The 20,136-nt window shown below is 37.3% G+C and overlaps 1 protein-coding gene across 17 annotated transcripts in view; it reads right to left on the bottom strand.

The window, feature by feature from the left end:
* The window catches only part of ANAPC10 (anaphase promoting complex subunit 10), a 39,554-nt gene that overhangs the window by 18,330 nt on the left and 1,088 nt on the right, over window positions 1–20,136 (bottom strand). For 3 of the 17 annotated variants that reach the window (XR_012673595.1, XR_012673597.1, XR_012673596.1), the window contains exons 1-5: window positions 19,499–19,689; window positions 13,245–13,361; window positions 11,756–11,846; window positions 10,834–10,954; window positions 9,376–9,402 (exon numbers count right to left, since the gene is read on the bottom strand). Coding sequence is in view for 9 of the 17 variants with exons in the window: in XM_075150049.1 (XP_075006150.1) it covers window positions 9,376–9,402; window positions 10,834–10,954; window positions 11,756–11,846; window positions 13,245–13,361; window positions 19,499–19,595 (453 nt within the window). In the remaining 8 variants the exon portion in view is untranslated. The other 14 variants (XR_012673594.1, XR_012673598.1, XM_075150053.1 and 11 more) reach the window with 13 other exon arrangements.

Here is a 20,136-nt window from a genome sequence, read left to right as displayed (position 1 = left end):
CACGGAAACCCAGTATAGTTGTAATGCTGGATGCACTTGTACTGTTTTAAAATGCCAACTAGACATTTGCATTAAAAAAGGAAGGGGGCAGGGGGAAGGGGAAGGAAGGGAAGGGGTTAAAATACTGAAGTAGGGAGACTAAGTATTTGAGTCTCTTCTGTCATGCTATCATCTCCCCCTCCACCCACACACCTTATTCCTCACTCCCATGTTCAGTCTTCAAGCAGAATGCTTAAACGAAGGGAAGAGCATTAAGCTCTTTCTTGATATGGTTTTTATGTTGCCAAAACCAAATCTCTTCTTGCTTCTCTTACTTCTGAAGCATTAATGATTATCTGCAAGAAGTATCTAGTGAGCCTACATTGGTAAACTGTAATTAGAAATCCCTACAAACTTTGAAAAACCATTGACCAACAAATATTCCCGTGCACTCTCCAAACACAGTACCTTTATTCCAACAGGAACTTTCAGTAAAAAAAATGATGTGTGAACAGCAGACACTGATGTTCACACAAGCATACTGCATACAACCCAGCAGGCGATTTTTCTGTTTTTTTTGGATTATGCCCTGGAGGTGCTGGCACAATGGAATTTCAATACCATAATTGCTTATTTCTCTGTGTGCCAGCCTCTGAAATAACAGGTAAAAAGAAAAAAAAATACACACAAAACAAACACTCTCTTTTTTAAATTACAGGAATCACAGAATAAAATGTTTTTAATTCTCTAGTTCAAACGATGTAATTTATAACCATGACACAAGTAGAGAAGAAGCACAAAAGAAGGGAAAATACAGAAATAACATAACGTTCCCAAGGTTCAGTTTACAAGGACCTCACACAAAGTTTTTTTTTTTTTGCAACTCTTACTAGAAACAGTATTATTTGCTAAAAATGCAGTAGCTGCCAAAAGCTATGATCCATCTAAAGCAAACATGTTTAAGATGGAAATAGTGTTAATGCTGAAGAAAGACAGAATTGAGTATACAAGTTTTCTTTTAAAAGTCTTGAAGCAACTGCAGTAACAGTGTTAAGTTTGGTTTTCATCTTTCCAAGCAAAAATTGATTGCATTTGCAGATAAACACCTAAATTAGTGAGAAGTACATTAAGACAATAACAGAAGTAATCAAATTTCAAACTTTCTAATTAAACCTCTTTTTCCTGCAGAAGGTTATTGGGAATTCAACACTAGCCTTGGTTCACATGATAGAACAATGGGAAAATTTTCCGAATGGTTGAACGCTAACCCTGACAAGTGTGGAGAGCCAACTACAATACATTATATGGTAGCATAACCTGCCACCCACGTTGCTGAGAGAACAGCTTTCAAACACATGCACCGAGCTGTAAAACCACAAAATCCCTTATTACACATTGTCCCTCACTTAAGGTGAAATACACTATCCCCCCCCTTTTATAAATCTTGCTGCTTTTTTTAAACCTTCATCTCTGAAGTTTATTTAGCAGCTAACTAGACTATTTTTCAGACTTTTTTCCAAATGCCATTTTTCCTGTTTTGTTTTCGAACCAAAATAAAATCATGTTTTTATAGTACACAGTGAAGCCTGTTATGTCTTTCACTATTGCTTTTTTTCTTTTTAATACTACTTCCACCTGTGTGACATTACCCAACTTTTTAAAAGGAAATCTCTGATATATGACTAATTCATTTGTGAAGACTTATTTCTGGAGTGAAATATTTTCCTTTTTTTAATAAGATACATGACTCATCACTGGTAAAGTAAAAAATGGTTCCATCATGCTTTTGATTGGAAGACCAGATATTCTGTTATTTACTGTGATTCTTTTCCATTGTTACGCAATTTGAATATATTCAAAAAGATAAACTGCCACAGTATGTGTAGTTATAGACACTGGCATTCATGTAAGTCAACCATTGCTGTAGAATGACAAACATACTCCACCCTCATTACAACATGCTGTGGTTACTAGCCAAACATCTTTGCCTTTTCTGAAAAGGGTACATTATAATAAAAGCAGATCAGCAAAACAAATAATACAAGGGGACCTGCGATACAGTAAAAGTAATAACAATCGTTAGAAAACATAACTCCGAATATGGAAAGTGAGCTACTTAATGATTTTAGGAACGCATATAACCTCATGCTACGAAAAAAGATCACTGAAAAATGCTGGTATATAATGATTCCCCCCCTCCTACCCCCTCACCACACGTCTGGTGCTTGAATCATTGCATTCCAAGACAGTTAGAGGATATACACAGTTTCTTCAGGGGTTTTCAGTTGCAACTTTGCTGGCAACAGGAATTTTATTTGCAAGTGTTTCTATTCTACTGACAAGGTCAATTAGTCCAACGAACTATTGGTTGTTCTGTCTGATAGCTCAGTGTATTTATTCAAGCAAGCACTTTTATAACCCACAATTGAAGGCAGACAGTTACCCTTGTAAACACGACTGTCCACAGGGATTTTCACTACATTTTGGGCACGTAAAAGAAAAACATGCTTTTCTTCTCTCAGCCTGATAGCACATAAGTTTGATTACAGCTTGAATTTCAGGGAGCAAAGGGCGGGGGGGCTACTGTTTTAAATATATTGATCTATTGTATCTAAATATACATATTTGTACCAATTCCTAGGAGCTAAAGAAGACAGACACTTGATTGATCTCTCTAGGAGCTCCAAAAATTTGGTAATGCTATCAAAGAGAGACAGATCTGCATCTCTGCTCTATCCAGGCATTAAAAAGAAAAAAGCCGTGGTTTAAAAGATACAAAAAGATGCTATATGTAGCACTAAGGGTTAAAGGCTACATAAAATGCTTTCACAAAAGTCAGAAGCACAGGGGTGGAGGGGGTGGAAATCAGCTGCAGAAGTTGGTAGAGTTAAAAAAAAAAAAAAAGGAAAAAGAAAAGAGAGAGGACTATTTCACAGCTCTAGCTAGAATTTTTCTAAGTCAGCAGCACGGCCATGCCGCTGACAAAATGTGCAAAGAGGAAAATGACAGACCCTAGTCTCACAGAACTTTTATTAACACATACATGTATTCCCTTCACCCTTCATACAAAATCTTCTTGCAAAGAAGAGATTCTTCATTTTTACTAATTAGGACTGGTAAGGGGGCTAGTCTATTACTACACTGCTCTTCACTATTCAAGTCTTCCCTGAACAAATCCTTCAGGGATATAAAGAAGGTAAGAAACTATCATGGAAAACCAGCAATCTTTCATGGCTGTATTCTACCACTTTGGGTATTATACAGATACTACAAAAATTGAAAAGCCTACTGAAACCATCTGGGAAGTCTGTAGTACAAGCGACAATCACAGAGATAATCAATATGGAAATATGGATTCCATAAAGCAATAAACTTGATGAACAACACAGAAGTATACACAGTATATTAAATCTCTAATAGCTATTTAATCAATATTAAAGCACCACTGAAAACAAATAGCTTTTCAGAAAAATGTAATCAAGAAAACTTGAGTCAGTGTAACAAATTGATGAACAAATGGGAAGAATAGGTTTTAAGGACTGGAAGGGGGAGTGCTTTAATTTGGCTTAACTGAAGAAGGAACTTTATACAGAAGTGCATATAGTTCTTTACCTTGGTTTTGTGGGGTTTTTTTAGGTAGGTGTAAATTATACCAGTGCAAACCAGGCGATTCTAGACAGAACTAATTCATTTGAACAAAAACGTCAAGCATTCACAATCTGGTACCAATGAACATCACAATTACAAGTTTCAATCAGTCAGGTATATACTGGACACAGCTCGATGTGGACTTTGACTTGGGATATTGGTTCAATAGTACAGATAATCTACATAGACTACAAACAAATCACTTAACCTTCCTACAAGATGACTAATACTATTATCATTCTACAACAGTATTATCCTACATACTTCAAAAGTGTGTTGGAGAATATGTCCATCTAAACTTGCAGTTGGTTTCCTATACTATTCTATAACTGCTATAAGGCCACAATTCTATCCCTACTTTTTTTAAAAATACTAATGTAAAAGGTCAAGTATTTGGCTCTCTCCCTCTCACACACAGAACACTATCTGCAACCTGCTCCTGTCCGCCAGAGAAAGGACTAGAATTTGTTTATAGTGCTGTAATTAGAATACACTAGTGGAGGCTTGCATCAAAGCCTATGAAAAACTCCACCATCCTTTTGGAGGACGGTTTCCCTGCATTGATAACATTTTTTTTTTAATCTGAAGTTTTAAGCCATCTATACCAGAAAGATTTTTATGGAAGTAAAATATACAACGAACAAGCTTTTCAAGAAATCTCTTCAAATCCTCCTACTAGAACTTCACACACAGAAAACAGATGAAACCATGAAACAAAACACTTACTGCAAAACAGGTATCACACAGCATACATAAGTGATTAATGTCAAATTGATTAGTAAGTTATCTTGCCTTTTCTCATTGGCAGTGGAGAGAGAAGCTCTTTCACTTTTACATGAAAAATCATACACATTTTCTAATTCTTTTTCCATAGTGGAACTTAAATCGAATAATCATGAAAAAGGTTATAATTCCAGGCAAGGTTTTCACATGTATGTAAAATTTTGTGCTTCGATCAGTTCCTAGCCTCTATATACTTGAGTTCCCTTGAGGAAAGCTCTGTACTTCATCAAGTTCCTGCCTTCCATGGAGCTGTTGCCACTTTCTTTCACATGGCTTTCCTCTGCTTCAGAAGGTAAAGTCAGACTGACAGTATTAAAAATACAGGGCCTCTTTAATGTACTCTTGCCTAATTGAGTCCCTCTGTGGCAAGAAAAGGTTCCTTTATAGATTCGGTTTTGAATGCTGGGATACAAAACAAGAAAAAATATCTTTCTACATGCAACACATGCCACAGCATAAAAACAATGTTTAGTTTTCCTCTTTTTTTCCTCTAAGATCCAACATAACAGATGCTTATTTCCCTTAAAACACCATTTCAGAGCAAGGTAAGATAAAAATGCTTAACAATTTTATGATGTGTGGACCAAACAATCTTCCATTCTTCAGAATTCTTCTAGATCTAATGCGGATCTCGTTATTTGTACACACATACTTCATACGCACAAAAGGCTATTTCAATAACTGCATTTCTCATGATTGCATAGTAAGCTCCGTTCCAATGTATTACCATTCCAGGGTATAAAAAGCAGGAAAACTGCAATCCTGTCCGTAATTTCCACAGTTTGAAGCATATATTAGTTGATTTCCATAAGCATAGGAATGATGAGCAGGTCATATCATCTACAGTGATGATGACATTGGCAGGGAACAGTGATGTTATGTCATTAAATTAGCCTTTCTTTTGTAAAGAGGGGTTCATGTGAACATCCCAGTTGGTGACTCTCAAAATATCCTCTCTGCGGGAAGGTGGAAATATGGAGTACCAACTGCATCAAATGGAAATAACCCTGCTTCCTAAATTTGACTCCTACCCTTGACATCAATCACAAGGTTTAATAACTAACCAATACCTGTGGATCATTCTACTCCCCTGCTTTGCATATTTCCAATACTGGTAAATTTTAGATGTAAGGAACAGGCACTGTCTGCATCCTGATGAACTAAATCCATACCCAACTAGCATAACAACAAGATAACAATCAACATGAATAAGCTGATGTGATGACCTCATCTGCAGAGCATGCTACAGACAGGCAAGAAAGACTACAGTTTGAAAAAATTAAAGCTTACTGTCTTTTCTTAGCATCAAGTGTAGTTTGCAGAAAGCAGACCGAATATTTTTAATTGACATTCTGAATCCAAGGAATAATTAGGAATCAGAAATGCATCTTTTCTTATATGGAAGAAAGAACACAGAGGAATGGTTTCTAACCAAAGTACTTGAAGCCTAGTCAGGAATCTAAATAAAGCAGTAACGACTCAGTACTTCATCTTCTGAGGAAAGCAGTTTAAAATGCACCTTAGAGATGTTCGGTCAGAGACTCAGAAGCAGTACATTTTCTTGATTCATTAGCTTGCAACAGTCCTATGACAAGTTAGCATCTCCTTGTTCCTCAGTATCTAAGTTTACCCCACATACAGAAAACAGGTTGAGATTGCTAGCTGTTGAATTTCAGAAAATGTCTGAAGAGTCCAGCCTCTTCACTACAATCACTGGACACTGTAGGAATAAAGATATTACAATAAGGTCAGACTTCCTTAACTACCTCTCAGAAAAGCTCCCCAGATTGGGCATTCCTCTAGTTGATAATTCCCTGCTCTAGTGCAGAACCTCTTAAATCAGTGAAGAAGTGGCCCTGTCCGTGGTGCTTGGTCACAATACCACGCCGCCAAGGAGACTGCTGTGCTTGCGACAGCTCTGGAGCACCTGCTTACACAACACCAAGACCAAAAGGGCTAGAAAACAAACCAAAAACAAAATAGCAATTCAACAAAAGACAACAAAAAGTTGAAACAAAGGACTCGCACTGTTGCCAGCAAAGACGTTCTAAGATAACAGGGCTTTCCCCCGAGTTTTCAAAGTCATCTTCAGAACTGAGTCCTATTGAAAAGGTTAAGCGGGCTTTTGTTCCAGGTGGAAAGCCTACAGCAACTGAGTTAAAGCAGGCCTCTTCCAAAGCAATGTTTAATACTTAGTATCCTCCTTTGATGCAAAGGCTGCTACGTAGGACCTCCAGTAACAAAGTGTCTTTTTTCTATATAAGGGCTATCCATCGCTGCCCAGTGATAGATCACTGCATATCTGTAGAGGTTGTCAACCAGGGAAGTTACCCTGTTCCAGCAGCATTGCTTCAGACTGAACAGTTTCCGCAAGAAGCAAAGAGCAAACACCTTGCTTACCTAGGTTACACAAAGCCACCATGCTATCTGTTTGCAGATTTGCCTGACTGCATAAAGACAGCACATTCATGGCTAGCGGCTTCCTATCCCCGCCTCCCACAGGGATCGTTTCTGATCGTTTCCTTTTAGGCCTGAACATTAATACACCTTATCTGCCATGTCGATTATTACTACCCTTAAGCAATTTGAAAACCAAAGTACACATAGCAATGCCATGCACTAGCAATGGTTTGGTCACATCACAAAGCTTGCCAGTTTCTCTGAACTACACAAACAACTAAATGAAAAACGTGTCCTACTCCAAATCAAAAACCATGGGAAAGTCCAAAAAGTGTGCTGGAAGAACTAAATCTGACTGGAATAGGAAGCAAATTATACCTGTCTAGTTGCATCTTAGCTAGTTACAGCCATGACATGTACGCCACATTCTGTTGTTGAGTCCTCTACAGGGCACAGCACAATAGAAGACTGACTCTTTCAGGAGAGGCTCTGCCTCTTAAAGCCACTTTAATTTTGGGATTAAACACCAGTGGCTTCTCAGATGTGAACTAATGCAAGAAATAACTATTTTCAGAAAGTCTGACCCACACCTTCCCAGAGTGTCTTTCATATCCAAAAATGTAGAACTGGCCAATACAAGAGTTTACAGGCGTCTTGCTTTGCTGTGTAAAGTCCCTACGTTATAAGCTGACAGCAGAAGCCATTGAAACTACTGGGTAAATATAACCTGAAATCCTAGCTGCACTTAGCATCACAACACTTAATCTTTTTATGGCAAGATGAACTGATGATGACCTAAATGTCTTGGAAAGGTACAAAGGCAACAAGCAGGTGAGCATTATTTGAAGAGACCAGAAGTCTCTTGCAGCCAACATTTCACTCACATCCTTTGCGGTGGGTTATCTTCATATCGTGAGAAAGTGTAATAACTTAAATCACATACTGAAGAGTCTGGATGATGTTCCAAAAATGCCTCTATAGACTATTTTGTCCATCCAGACGTGTTTGCACCTTTATGTGGGAGAACTCTGAGACTGGAAATGAGAAAATATTTACTCTCCAAGCTTGACAGCTGTGATAAAGGGGCACTTAAGTCAGAGGAGAAGGCTTACTGCACACATCCTAACTGTAGTTCCTCCAGCTGAGCAAGGGAATAATACTGCCAAATTATGACAGCTGTTCTCACCCATAGGATGGGGTACAAATGACTTGTCTCTCATAAGGGGGGAAAAAAAAAAACCAAAAAACACTTTTATTCAGAAAATAATTTCATCTTAGGTTCCAAAAAGGACATAAGTACATACTAGACCACAAACTAAATCTAATCTTGTATTAGTGATAAAACCTGGCCTAACAGCACATTGCATGGTTTTGAAAATTAGGCCATTAGGAAGAAAACACATGAAGGCATCATAGGCCTCTCATTAGACACTATGAGCTGGGCAAGCATCCACGGAAAAATATAAAATGATTTAGCTGGATTTTCCACCCAGTTAATCAGTCCTGAAGCCAATGGAATCATTGTATAATTAAGCAGATTTCTCTAAAGAGCTCATAACAGTTCACACTGCTTTAATAACCTGCCTATGTGTCAGAGAAGCTGAAGAAAAGAGAACATTTCAGGACTGAAAGAAAATTTAAGAAATGCATTCTGAGTATCAAGCAGTTCAGGCAATATGAAAATTGATAGTAATATTTAACATTACAGTGGCGACAAAGTTAGTCCCTAGTATTTTGCAGCAAAGTATTGTATCTCATTAGTAAGCAGCTTGACCATATTTTCATCTTAGTTTTGAAGTAAAAAAGCATATGAGCATGTGGTATGCGTAAGAATTACTGCTCTCATGTAACATATTACAGTCATATTAATATATTACAAAAGATACTAGTAACTTGTTTCATTTAGAAGTGCCTTTTTTAACTAAATACATTATGTATAGAATCCTGTGGTTAGCAAAGAAAAAAGCTAAAGAAATATTGCCTGAGAAACCGCAGAAGACTAATATTATGTATTTTATTGTTTCTATAGACCTTTAATAACACATATACCCTCAAAAGTGGAAGTTTACCACTGTATAAGAAACTTAAGTTATTGCAGTTATATGTATAATGCTGTACTAAGTATTATTATAAAAGGATAATCATTTAATTATTGGAAGAGTAGACTACAAGCACAAAATCAAACCGATAATTAAGGACAACAATGACATCTAGTGGACATTCGGAAAACAAACCCGTAGCCTAACACAAGGAAAAGATCCAGCTGCTGCTACTGTCCTATAATGTGCAACTCCCAAATTGTTACGACGCCATTAAGAAATTAAAAGACAGAATTTGCAGCTGGTGAAAGTCAAAGCAATATGTTGATTCGTTTCTTTCAAAAGAATATTTAATTAAAAAAAAAGAGTCAAAACCCTTTCATTTAAGATTTACGATAAAAGTGTAGGTCAAAACTTGAGAGAACATCACAAATCATTGAAAGGATATAGATAGCGCCAACATAATAAGAGGCATACATGTTTACTACACTTCCTATTCCCATTTCATTTACAACCTTCTACTTACAAGTTGCTCTGGTTGGGACTTCAAACACTGAAAAACAAAGTGAAAACAAAAACCCCAAAAGTAAAAATTCAAACCACTATTTAGTACCTCCCTTTTCTTGTCATTCCAATCCTTCTGTTATTGTAATACCTGCCATATAAGGGAGGTAAGTTAAACCTTCCCAATATATCAGCCAATAGCTGCCTAGCTCCAGAAAAGAGGAATCTGAAACATGAGGCTACCATAACTCAAAATTAGCAGATACCTATTCATGAGTAACACGATTAGTTTACAAGGTGGGCTTCTACAAAGATCATGGATTATTTTAAATCTGCGTTTACTATTTACCAAAAGGCTAGCAAAACTAAGCAATTAAAGCAACTTAAATCTGATCTCAGTTGTTCCATCAAAAAAACTTTTTCTGGTTAGAAATGTTACCATGAAAAAATACTGGGTTTGACTATTACACTTCTGTAAATAAAAACATTAACAAAACACTACAAATTATGTCCCATTCAAAGCCTTAAGCATCAAATATCCTATCTACAGAAATGGAAATTGGATTTTGCATCATATTGTTAAAAACAGAAATACTGCATCCCTTCCAAAATTTCTACATCTCAGTGACTGTCCAGTATAAAAGCAGCATTGCAAAAGATTATAAACTATACTTAAAAGTAAAACATCATTTATGAAGACATTTGATTGTAATTTACATTAGACTTACAATTTAAATTGGTATCTTGCTTGCTTTGTATATGATTTTGGAAAAGTTAGTGTTGCAATTCCCCTAGCTCTCACCATCAGGTATTAGCAAATACGTCACAGATTCTCACTTATATGAATATTCTCTAACCAGTAGAATACAAAGAAACGGTTCCATAACTGATGATCAGGCCTTGTGTCCCAATATCTTTTTGCCAGGGTCTCAAAGTGAACTTTGAATCAGATGCTACTGGTTAATAAGAGCATATGCAACCTCCCAAAAATGAAATCCAGACTCCAAAGATATTTATGCACCATACACAGCCATAATTAAAACCTGTAGTTTTAAATTGATTCCTAGTGAGACTCAATAGCTGAGCAACCCATTCACGTAAACTTCAATTCATGCTTTTTCTTTTTTTAAGTCTAAAAATGCAAGTATTTAAAAGCTAAGTCTCCCTTTTGATGTATGCAATGCATAGGGTTTGCAGATATTTTAAGTGAGATCAAAGTTTAACCAATTCTAAACAGCCTTGTTCTGGAAAACACCACTCTCTTCCATTACAGGATCTATACATGAAGTCTGTTATAACCATGTTGATAATGGAGCCTGATAAAAACAGAAACGAGCCTCGTAAACATCAAAATAAACCCAGCCATTTTCCCCCTCCAAGCACAATGCCATATTTTACCGCCAAAAACAATTTTACTACATCAGACATCCTAATGAGAGAGGACTATTTTAAGATAGAAAGCAAAGCATCATTGACCTACCCGGATTTCCTGGAGATTATGAAAATTATTTCCTACTCTGACAGAGATTTTGCTCGGAGTGTAACTTTCATCAGATTTGTAGTCTGCATAAATACATAACGTCTTCACTGTTGTTTTTCTTCTGCAAGAAGCAACAAAAGCTATGTAAGCATCATAAAGAAAAATATTCAGGATGAGTTTGTTGCTAGTTTGTAATAACTAAGGATTTAAATGTTCTAAAACTTAATACAAGTGTGTCTACTGATTTGTAAGAACCTCGCTGTTAAAGCAACTAGGTGTTTTTCCACATTAAGTTATGCACACACAGTTGATTTTCAGTGTTCTCCTTTGTCTGCCTTCAGAAGTGTCAGTATACCAAGAAATACAACAAAAGGCTAAGATGCCAAATAAGCACTTGTTTGTGATGGAGTATATGTTTAGCTTATCAAATATGGGCTCTATTACTATTCCAAGAGTTGTCCAGAAAGCAAATAAAAAAAGGTGACAAACATCTAACCTCATCTTTAGAGTTTGGTTAAAAAAAAAGGATTGAAAACATCCTACACAGAATAGAATAGGAAAAGGTTTCTCATACAATCAGTTGTTAAGTCACACAGGACTACTTTAAAAACAGTCATCTACCCTTCAAATTACATTCAAAGACAGAAAGTCAGGACAAAAGCATCACCTTAGGTAGGTAACTGTGAAACTGTTACAAATTATATACTATTAAACATTCCTTTTGGTTGCTTATTTAGGCATTTAGTAACCATAACATTTGAAAAATCTCATCATTATAAATGCTATCTAACTGGCTTCTTACCAGTTGGGTAACAGGATTAACCCAGGAGTCCTTGCACTTCCAAAATTCCTATCTTGGTGAACAGTAATCAATACAAAGTTATACAAAACAACCTAACCCATATAGAGTAATTTTGAATACCTAAATTGGATGTTCACCAAATGAGGCTGTGATCCATCTGACTGCCAGTAAGTTTCTAAATTATCATCTCGTAACTGATCCACTCCAAATCCTAAGAAAAAGAAAATGTCATGGTCTTGAATATCCCATTTCCATGATGCAGACATCACAGACGTAACTTTTCTTCAGCTGTTACAAACTAAAGTGTGTATTCTAAATTATAACATATAAGGGAACATTGCTACATATCCAAGTTGTGCCTATGCTTTTGTGACACAAAAATGACAGGGGAATCTGTCAATCGAAGCTCAGTACTTGAGTGTCTTTACATTCTTATCTCCTGTTGAAGTCTGTGGGGTTTGAAACCATTCAACATGTCCTGGAATTTCAAATGGTTAATGGTTAATTCATACCAATTGCAAGAACAATACTTAATGGTTAGGCTTGTCCACCTATTCTACAATCTAACTGCTGAACTAAAGGAAAATCATGAGCAGAAACCATTAATTTATTATAAAATTTTAGCCAAATATAACGTTTTCTTTTCAAGTAATCTCCTGAAATATTTTTACTTTTTCAAGTTAGTAGCTCGAACAAGCAACAGATGCCAAAACCAGTATTCCTGAAAGTTAATGCTGTCATGTTTAAAGAAACAACTCCAAATCTTTATTTTTCCGTTCCCTCATTATCTGTCCTTTTACTAATCACATCCTTTTCTTGGTTGCCCACACTAGCTGCAACTTTAATTCAGCAATTGAAGTTTAACCTGCAATAAAAATTATCTTCGCTTTGCTTGAAGCTACTAAACCATATGACATTTTTCTCCAAGGCAGATACCAGAATATCAGACCAAAGAGCACAATATTGTGACATTGACTATAGGCTGCAGCAAGATACCAGATCAATTCCCAACAGATATTTCTGAAATAGCAACTCAACTACCTCAAATGAAAAGAATACAGATTTTCAGATATTTTGAGCAGGTATAAGCTATCATTAACTGCACCTCAGGACCATTTACGATAGTTTCATTTTACTTGCAGGATTTTAGGGAGCTACACTATAATGGCTGAGTCCACACAAAGTTTGGACAGAACATTTAGGTCGCCCAGGTGCATGGTTTTTCTAAGTTAAAAATCAAAAATACCCAGGCAAAATGCCAAAGCATAGAAACAATTACACAGTGCTCACTACTTTTCTGCTTACATGGTTTAGTTTGTTCACTGTGCAAGTAAAAACCAATTTAGTATAAAATCAATCGGTAAAAGATCTGTTTTGTTAATATGAGATATTTCCTCATTGTAGGATTTCTGATATAGTTATAATTTTCATATTGCATCAAATATAGACTAGGCCAAAATTATTTGTAATGGCTACCCATACAGCTTACACTACAGCAGTTTTACTGCTACACTCTGTATGTGTGTCGTCTTACCAAAACACAAAACATTACCTATTCTAAGAAGAAAAATGGACATTCAGCTTTTTACATAATTTGTTGTGATTTTACCTGGCTTACAGGATGAAAGAGACCAAACTGCTTGTGAGCCTATTTCTCTAACAGTACCAGTCCTCTCTAACTGCTTTGGATCAGCACCAGGTGGTGTCTTGTTTGGGGTAGTCATTTCTAGTAAAAGAAAACAAATGAGTTAGTAAATACATTTTTAGCTTGATGGGAAAATCAAAGGGTTGTGTTTGTTCATATAGACAGTTTAATTCTTTGGCCTCACACTTGTAAAATAGTCTACAGAATATGTGGTTTATACATATACATATATGCATACATTTTTGCATGTCTGTAGAACCTTTTATTTATGCATATAATAAAATAATATATTTTATTTTTTACTTTATATATATATCTTTAAATAACAGCTTCCACATACATGTAAATTTTGTGTCCTTAAAAATTCAATACACACCTGGAACATTCATAAGAAATATTCACAAGAAATATTTCACTTGTATCATTCTAATTCACACGTACAGAGTTAGTCACGGTTTCAGGATTTGTTTTTAAGAAATTAAAACAGACCCTGTCGATTTAAAGGCTAGCAATACAGCTTCATTTCCCCCCCCCACATACGTTTCAGAGTTTTCTTAATTTGCAAGTTCAGAAGCCTGTAAGCCTGTCCTCTTGGAGATACTTTTCCTTAAAAATAGGAAGTGAGAGTTTAAACAAATCGTATAGTCCCTAATTTGGTAGGGATTGGTTATTGCCACATTTATCCATGGTCCATTTCCTTTACTTCACAACTTCATCTGGAATCATTAACCTGACTTGCACTGCTCAAGTAATCACACTCAGTCTCAACACCTAGACTGCTGCCATATATACTACAACATAATCACGTCCGTTTTCATTTAGTATAGAGCACCTCATTACTTCCTAGAAAGTAGCTTAAAAGACTTTGTTCCAAAAAAAAAAATTCCAAAGAAACGTAAGGTCCATGGAAGGAACTACATTAAAGCTTAAAAATTAAACGTAAAGCACTCAAGAGTCAGGGAATTAGAGTGACTTCTAATCCTTTGCTTACATCCATGACATCATATTATGCTCTGCTTAATCTCAGAAAAAGTCTTCCAGTACCTCTCCTAGATAGCAAATGAGGTACTAAACTAGGCTGGATCCACACCTTACCACTATAGAAGCCATACAAGGCAGAGACAAGATTTTCTATGTAAGAATACCTTTGCAGCTAAAAACTTTGTCAGACACAGGAAATCTGAATTCTGTAGTATAAACCACTGTCAGCACCAAACATTTTCTATTGGCTCTTGCCTATTTTTTTTTTTTTTTTTCATTTTGCAAACACAGGCTTGAGACAGACTTCCAGGTTTTTTTGCTATTTTCTCATATACAAGACTGCAGTCCCGACTACCATAAAACAGAAATAATCGCATGTGTGGTAAAATCTAAGTACTGACACACTCAAGTGTCACAAAAGGCCACAAACAGAAAGCCTTGCTCAAACACCATCCTCTCAGAAAAGTAGGTTGAAGACTACACAGCTAATCCTATAAATATCACGTATATATTCATATAATTCAGACATATTAATCCTAATGCCATCCAATTAAAAAACCTCATGCAACAAGTTGTTTTAAAATCTGTGCCCATGCAGAAAAATTTTGTTCAAAAAAAATCAAACTATTAAAAAAAAGAAATAGGCAATCCATTTAGCCATTCCTATAACCAGACACTAGCACATAAATCTTCCCTAGTCACTGTATTTAAATATGCATTATCTGTTTTAGAACTTTTATCAGGTATTTACAATAGAAATAGCTGTTCTCTGCTGAACTGGCTACAGCATAAAGCTGTTAATATGTAGAACAGATTCCAGACTAGAATAGAAAATAAGTAATTTACTCTAGTTGCTACTTAATACAGCTTTAAATTTATTGATAGCAATTTCAATAAAACACGGTGTCACAAGTATTCTAATCTAAGAATTTAAAACAGACTTGGAAAAAATTACAAAACACTTAGTTCACAGCTATTGGAAAACCAAACATTTTTCACTGAATCACAGAATGCTTTGGGTTGGAAGGGACCTTTAAAAATCATCTAGCCCAACCCCCATCCAACACCAAAATTCAAATTATGTTTATTAAGCTTTGGGGAGACTATTTTCCTGGACTCATGAATTTTAAAGCTCAAATTGCCTACTAGTCCAAACTCTGCGCTATTTTGTTGCTTTTGTGACAATGAACTAACTAAGACAGCATTCATTTTAATCTCAGATTTATATAGAAACCAGTAATGCTTTTCTCCCCATCTCTAAAAATATACATAGAAAATTCAACTTCACAAAGTAAAGCTAAATTATTCATTCGATACAAAACATCTCTTGAATATCATCACCAGCAAGCCTTCACACTCTTATTTTGACTTCAAGAGAAAAATAACAAAAAACACCAAATCTGATAGTCACATCTTCGTTCCTAGAAATAGCTATTGTCAGATTAATGAAAAACCCGACCTTAACACATAAGGAGGATGCAAACATCCCATCAAAACCCACAAAAATCAGGTAAATCACAGAAATTACACTGTACACTCAGATTATCTCAGAAAGTTGATTACACATGCTTTATAGAAAAATTACTAGAATTTTAAAGTATGCAGAATCCCTTAAGACAACGATGTTAAGATTTCTTATAAGCTTCAGCACACACAGGGAAGTCCTAACTAACTTAACACTGCCAAGATTTGTATTGCACTGGTTCGCAAAAGTTTGAGGCATATACTTTGGGGGTCTGAAATGTAGAGCAAGAAACGCCATCCAAGTTTCCTACTGTCTTAAACTGAGCTTCTTTCCTTCTATCTAACAGGCAAAGCTACTTAAGATCCAGATTTCAACTCCAAACCACTGCTGGCAAATAAGTCAGCCACAAATTGTGCATTTGTGATGTGAAAGACTGAAAATCTTTAATGTTTGAACTAATGAGTTGAACTAATCAAGTCAGTTTTTCACAGCAAAACTCCTGTTTAACCAGCTTAGTAACAACACATTCTGGATATCTTTGCTGAAGCTTCCCAATAGTCTAAGAATTTTAAAAGCAGAAAGCTGATAGAAGTACTAAGGAAAAATAATACAGCACAGGCCAGCTCACTCAAGTAACACTTCCGGACATTTTACTAGCAGAAGTACAAGTACATCATTTTGGACAAGACAAAAATACTTAACATTAAAAGTAATTTAAGTCACCAAACAAAATAAAAAAAAAACACAAAATCATTTTCTTAGCCCAAGATGATAATGGAATAAGAATTGTTTTTTCTTATTTTCTTCAGGCTGTGTTAAAAGAAGTAATTTGTCTAGAAGCCCTTCTCCTTGACACGTGCTGAAAAACGGAAAGACACACTGCGTCTATAGAAGCATTAGGTGGAAAAATCTCCAATTTTCCAATTCAGTTATTCCAAAAGATCATTAATAGGCTGCTGTTTCCTTATTAACAACATTAATATATTAATGTCTTAATGACATGATCAACGTCACACTTTCATTTTGCCACTTTCCACTATATGGTACGCATATCCTTTGATCAAGACAAGAAGGCAGCTAAGCTTCCCCCCCACCTCCTTGAACTCTTTATCCCTCAGTGTCTTCCTTAGGGAAGTTTGCTCTTTTCCAGAGAGCACCCCTGTGAAGTAGCAGCCATTAGAGATGTTTTAACAAACATACAGTTTATAAACAGAGTGAAATGGATTTAAACGGTTCAACAGTCTACCTTTCACAATCAAAACAGACAGGTCATTCTCAGTATCCAGGGGAAGACACTTAAAAGGTGCAAACCCTTCACGAAGAACACACACACTCTTCCATAACACACTGAAGAGAAGATAGAGAAGGATGCATCATGGTCCTTTCCTACTAAAGCTCCATAAAAATCCAGGCTCAAGGAAACTTTTACAGATTCCAAAGCAGTTTTCTCCAATTAAAATTTCTAATTCCACCATGTTAGTATGCACAGAACTGTTTAAACACACACCTGTAAGGACCTTTGAGAGACCAGACTGTCCTCCACAGATGTCAGTCCAGCCATTTACTTCTCCAACAAAAGAGATTTCACAATCTTTGTGGATAGCCAGCTTCAGTGTTTCGTCAACCCAAAAGCCAAAAGTTTTGCTTTAACATCCATCCCAAGTATTACCTTCTAAAAACAAGCATGATTTCTTCTCTTGCTCTACAGAAAACTCGAAGACTAGTTAATCACTAGCCTTTACATTAGCAATCCTTTTATAGATGTGAGGGCATTCATCAAATTTCCTTAGTTTCTTCTTTTCTAGTGTGCCTATGCCTTTCAAGTTTCCCTCCCAAACCAAGTTTTATAAACCTAATATTCTTGCAGAGTCTAGAGATCTACATACTATGGGTTAAAAAACCAGTCATACCATTTTAGCTGAGGCCCTTATTCAACAGAACACAGTAATCACTTTCCTCGTCTTTCTATTTAATCACACCTGTTAGCACGCCACAATAACATTTGTCTATTTGAAAGGACATCATATTATCAATTAATATTTAACACTACAGGGTTCAAATGCTTTTTTGGGATACTGTTTGCTGTTCAGTAATACCCTTTCCACTAATTATGCCTTTGATTTTTCCTTCCTGTGTTCTCTTCCTCCCTCAATTCTTGTTAACTTAGCTTAATTACACTGATTTCCAATCTTCTATCAATCTTCTCAAGATCATTTTGAATTCTGACCCTGAGCTGTACAGTGCTTGCAATCCTTCCAACTTGGCAACATTTCTATTTTGCATTCACAGAAAACAATGCAAATACATTCAAAACAGAACTCCCCAGGAAGACACTTTGTAACCTCCCTGTTTAAAAGTGAATTATTTACAAGTCAGCTTCAAAAGCAATTTTTCAACCAGCTGTATAAGATCTCTTATTTTTAGACCACATTTCAGTAGCTTGTTTTTAATGTCAACCCAGACAATGGCAGAAACCCTGTAAAACTCAAGACAAACCACTTATATTCCTTCCTCATTAACTGCATTGGCTACCGTAAAAAACAAAAGTTTGATCCAGACTGTTCCTAACAAACCAAACTAGTCCATTTTCTGTTTGCACATTGTCAGTAAGTAGAAGACAATTAAAAACAAATTCTCCTCCTAAACCACCTCCTCAGAATCTTTCAGGGGATCAAACCTCAGCTAGCTTTGCTCTTTTTTTAAAATCATTACTCTGATTGCATTCCCATCATACCATTTTATTCAGTTTTAGCAAGTATCTGACTACAACTTTTCCAGCAAAACTGAACAAAGGCTGTACTGACTACTCCAGCACTTTTGCAACATCCATGATTTATAAGACTGCTTTTCCTGTTCTTCCTAACAGAAGGGGATTTCATACCTTAGATTCCCTGACTTTCGTACTTGCACTACTCATTTTACCTCACAAGCTCTTTCTCCTGCTCTCATTTTCTTTGGATGAACCCTTTTAGGGTTTATGGCCTTTAAAGATCTCAAGATATATCCAGAAACCAGTCTCTTACTATGCTTCCTATTTTTTATTCAGATGGAAGATCAAACAGTAACATTGAAATTCAAATTACTAATGTTCAATATTTAATAATGATAGTAAGTGTTCAGTAGCAGCCTATTTCAACAACTAGCTCACCTGTAGATTTGATCCCTCAGATTATTCTCTCAATACAATTTTAAACAGCTATTATTTTTACTCTGCCTTCAGTATATTGCTTTAAGCCTATTAGTGAAAATGACTTAAGACTTTCATTATCACAAACATAAATATATTTCACTAAAAATAATGTAATTAAAGCAACTGCACAAGAGAATTACATTAGCAGTTTTTATACATGCATCCCTAATCAATCTAAATAAGAAGCCCCGACTTCTAAAGTTACCCAGTAAGGATATAAGCTGTTCTTTAAAGGATGCAAGCTCTTCTTTACAAGCGCTTCTCTTAAGTGAAAGCAGTCTTAAAAAACACAGTAACCAGAGGATGAAGCCAGTTTGACAAATCAAGTTGCTTTCACTCAGGCCTCCTTGGTAGCCTTCCCCTACGACTTCTTTGTAGGGCTTTTAATTACGAATCAAAGTGTAATTAATTGGTTTTACAACATTGTATTTCGGCCGTGTCCCCCAGGCCTACAAAACACTTAAGTATTGGAAATAAATCAGCAACACCTACTCACGAAAACACATCGGCTGTGCTTAACCACCAGGTCATGCTCCCCTCTCCCAGCTGGGGGGGGGTCACTGCAAACACACAAGCACGCACCGAGGGAGGAACCCGGAGGAGGTATTCGGTTAAGCAGCCCCCCTGCACCCCACCCGGAGCCGGTGGGCGCTCCAAACGCCGAGCGAGCGCACGGCATCAGCCACCGGAGCTTCTGCCCGGGCACGGCCACAGCTCCTGCGGCTGCCGTGACACCTGGAGGCGAGACGCGGGAGGAGCCGCCCTCCCCCGCGATCCCCGTCGCCGGCTGCGGGGGGGGGCCGCCGCCGCCTCCCCTCAGTCCCCCGGGCCGCTACGGAGCAGCATCCCCACCTGATCCTCGAAGCCGTTGCAGCGGGTGAGGGGGCGGTGAAGCGGCAGCAGGGCCGGCGCCACGCGGGTCCCCTCAACGTGGGCAAAGGCAGGCAGGGGCCGCCACCTCCGCGAGGGCCCAGGGGCCCGCACGGAGCGCCCCTCCCTCTCCCGCCGAGGGAGCTGACGGGCCGCCTCCCGCCGCGCCGCCGCCCGGCCGCGCACGCGCAGAGCCCCGCGCGCCGCGCGAGCTCGGTTTAAAAGAGAACGACGGGGGGGGGTGGGGGGTTAGGGAGGGAGAGGGGGCGGAGCCAGCCGGCAGGTACCCGCGTGCACCCGGTGGGGAGAGGCGGAGCTCGGCGCGCGCTGGGGGCGCGGGGCGGGGCTTG

Source organism: Calonectris borealis, chromosome 4 (genome assembly GCF_964195595.1).
Source record: "Calonectris borealis chromosome 4, bCalBor7.hap1.2, whole genome shotgun sequence".
Lineage (NCBI taxonomy): Eukaryota > Metazoa > Chordata > Aves > Procellariiformes > Procellariidae > Calonectris > Calonectris borealis.
This window is presented reverse-complemented; position numbering and strand designations above follow the sequence as displayed.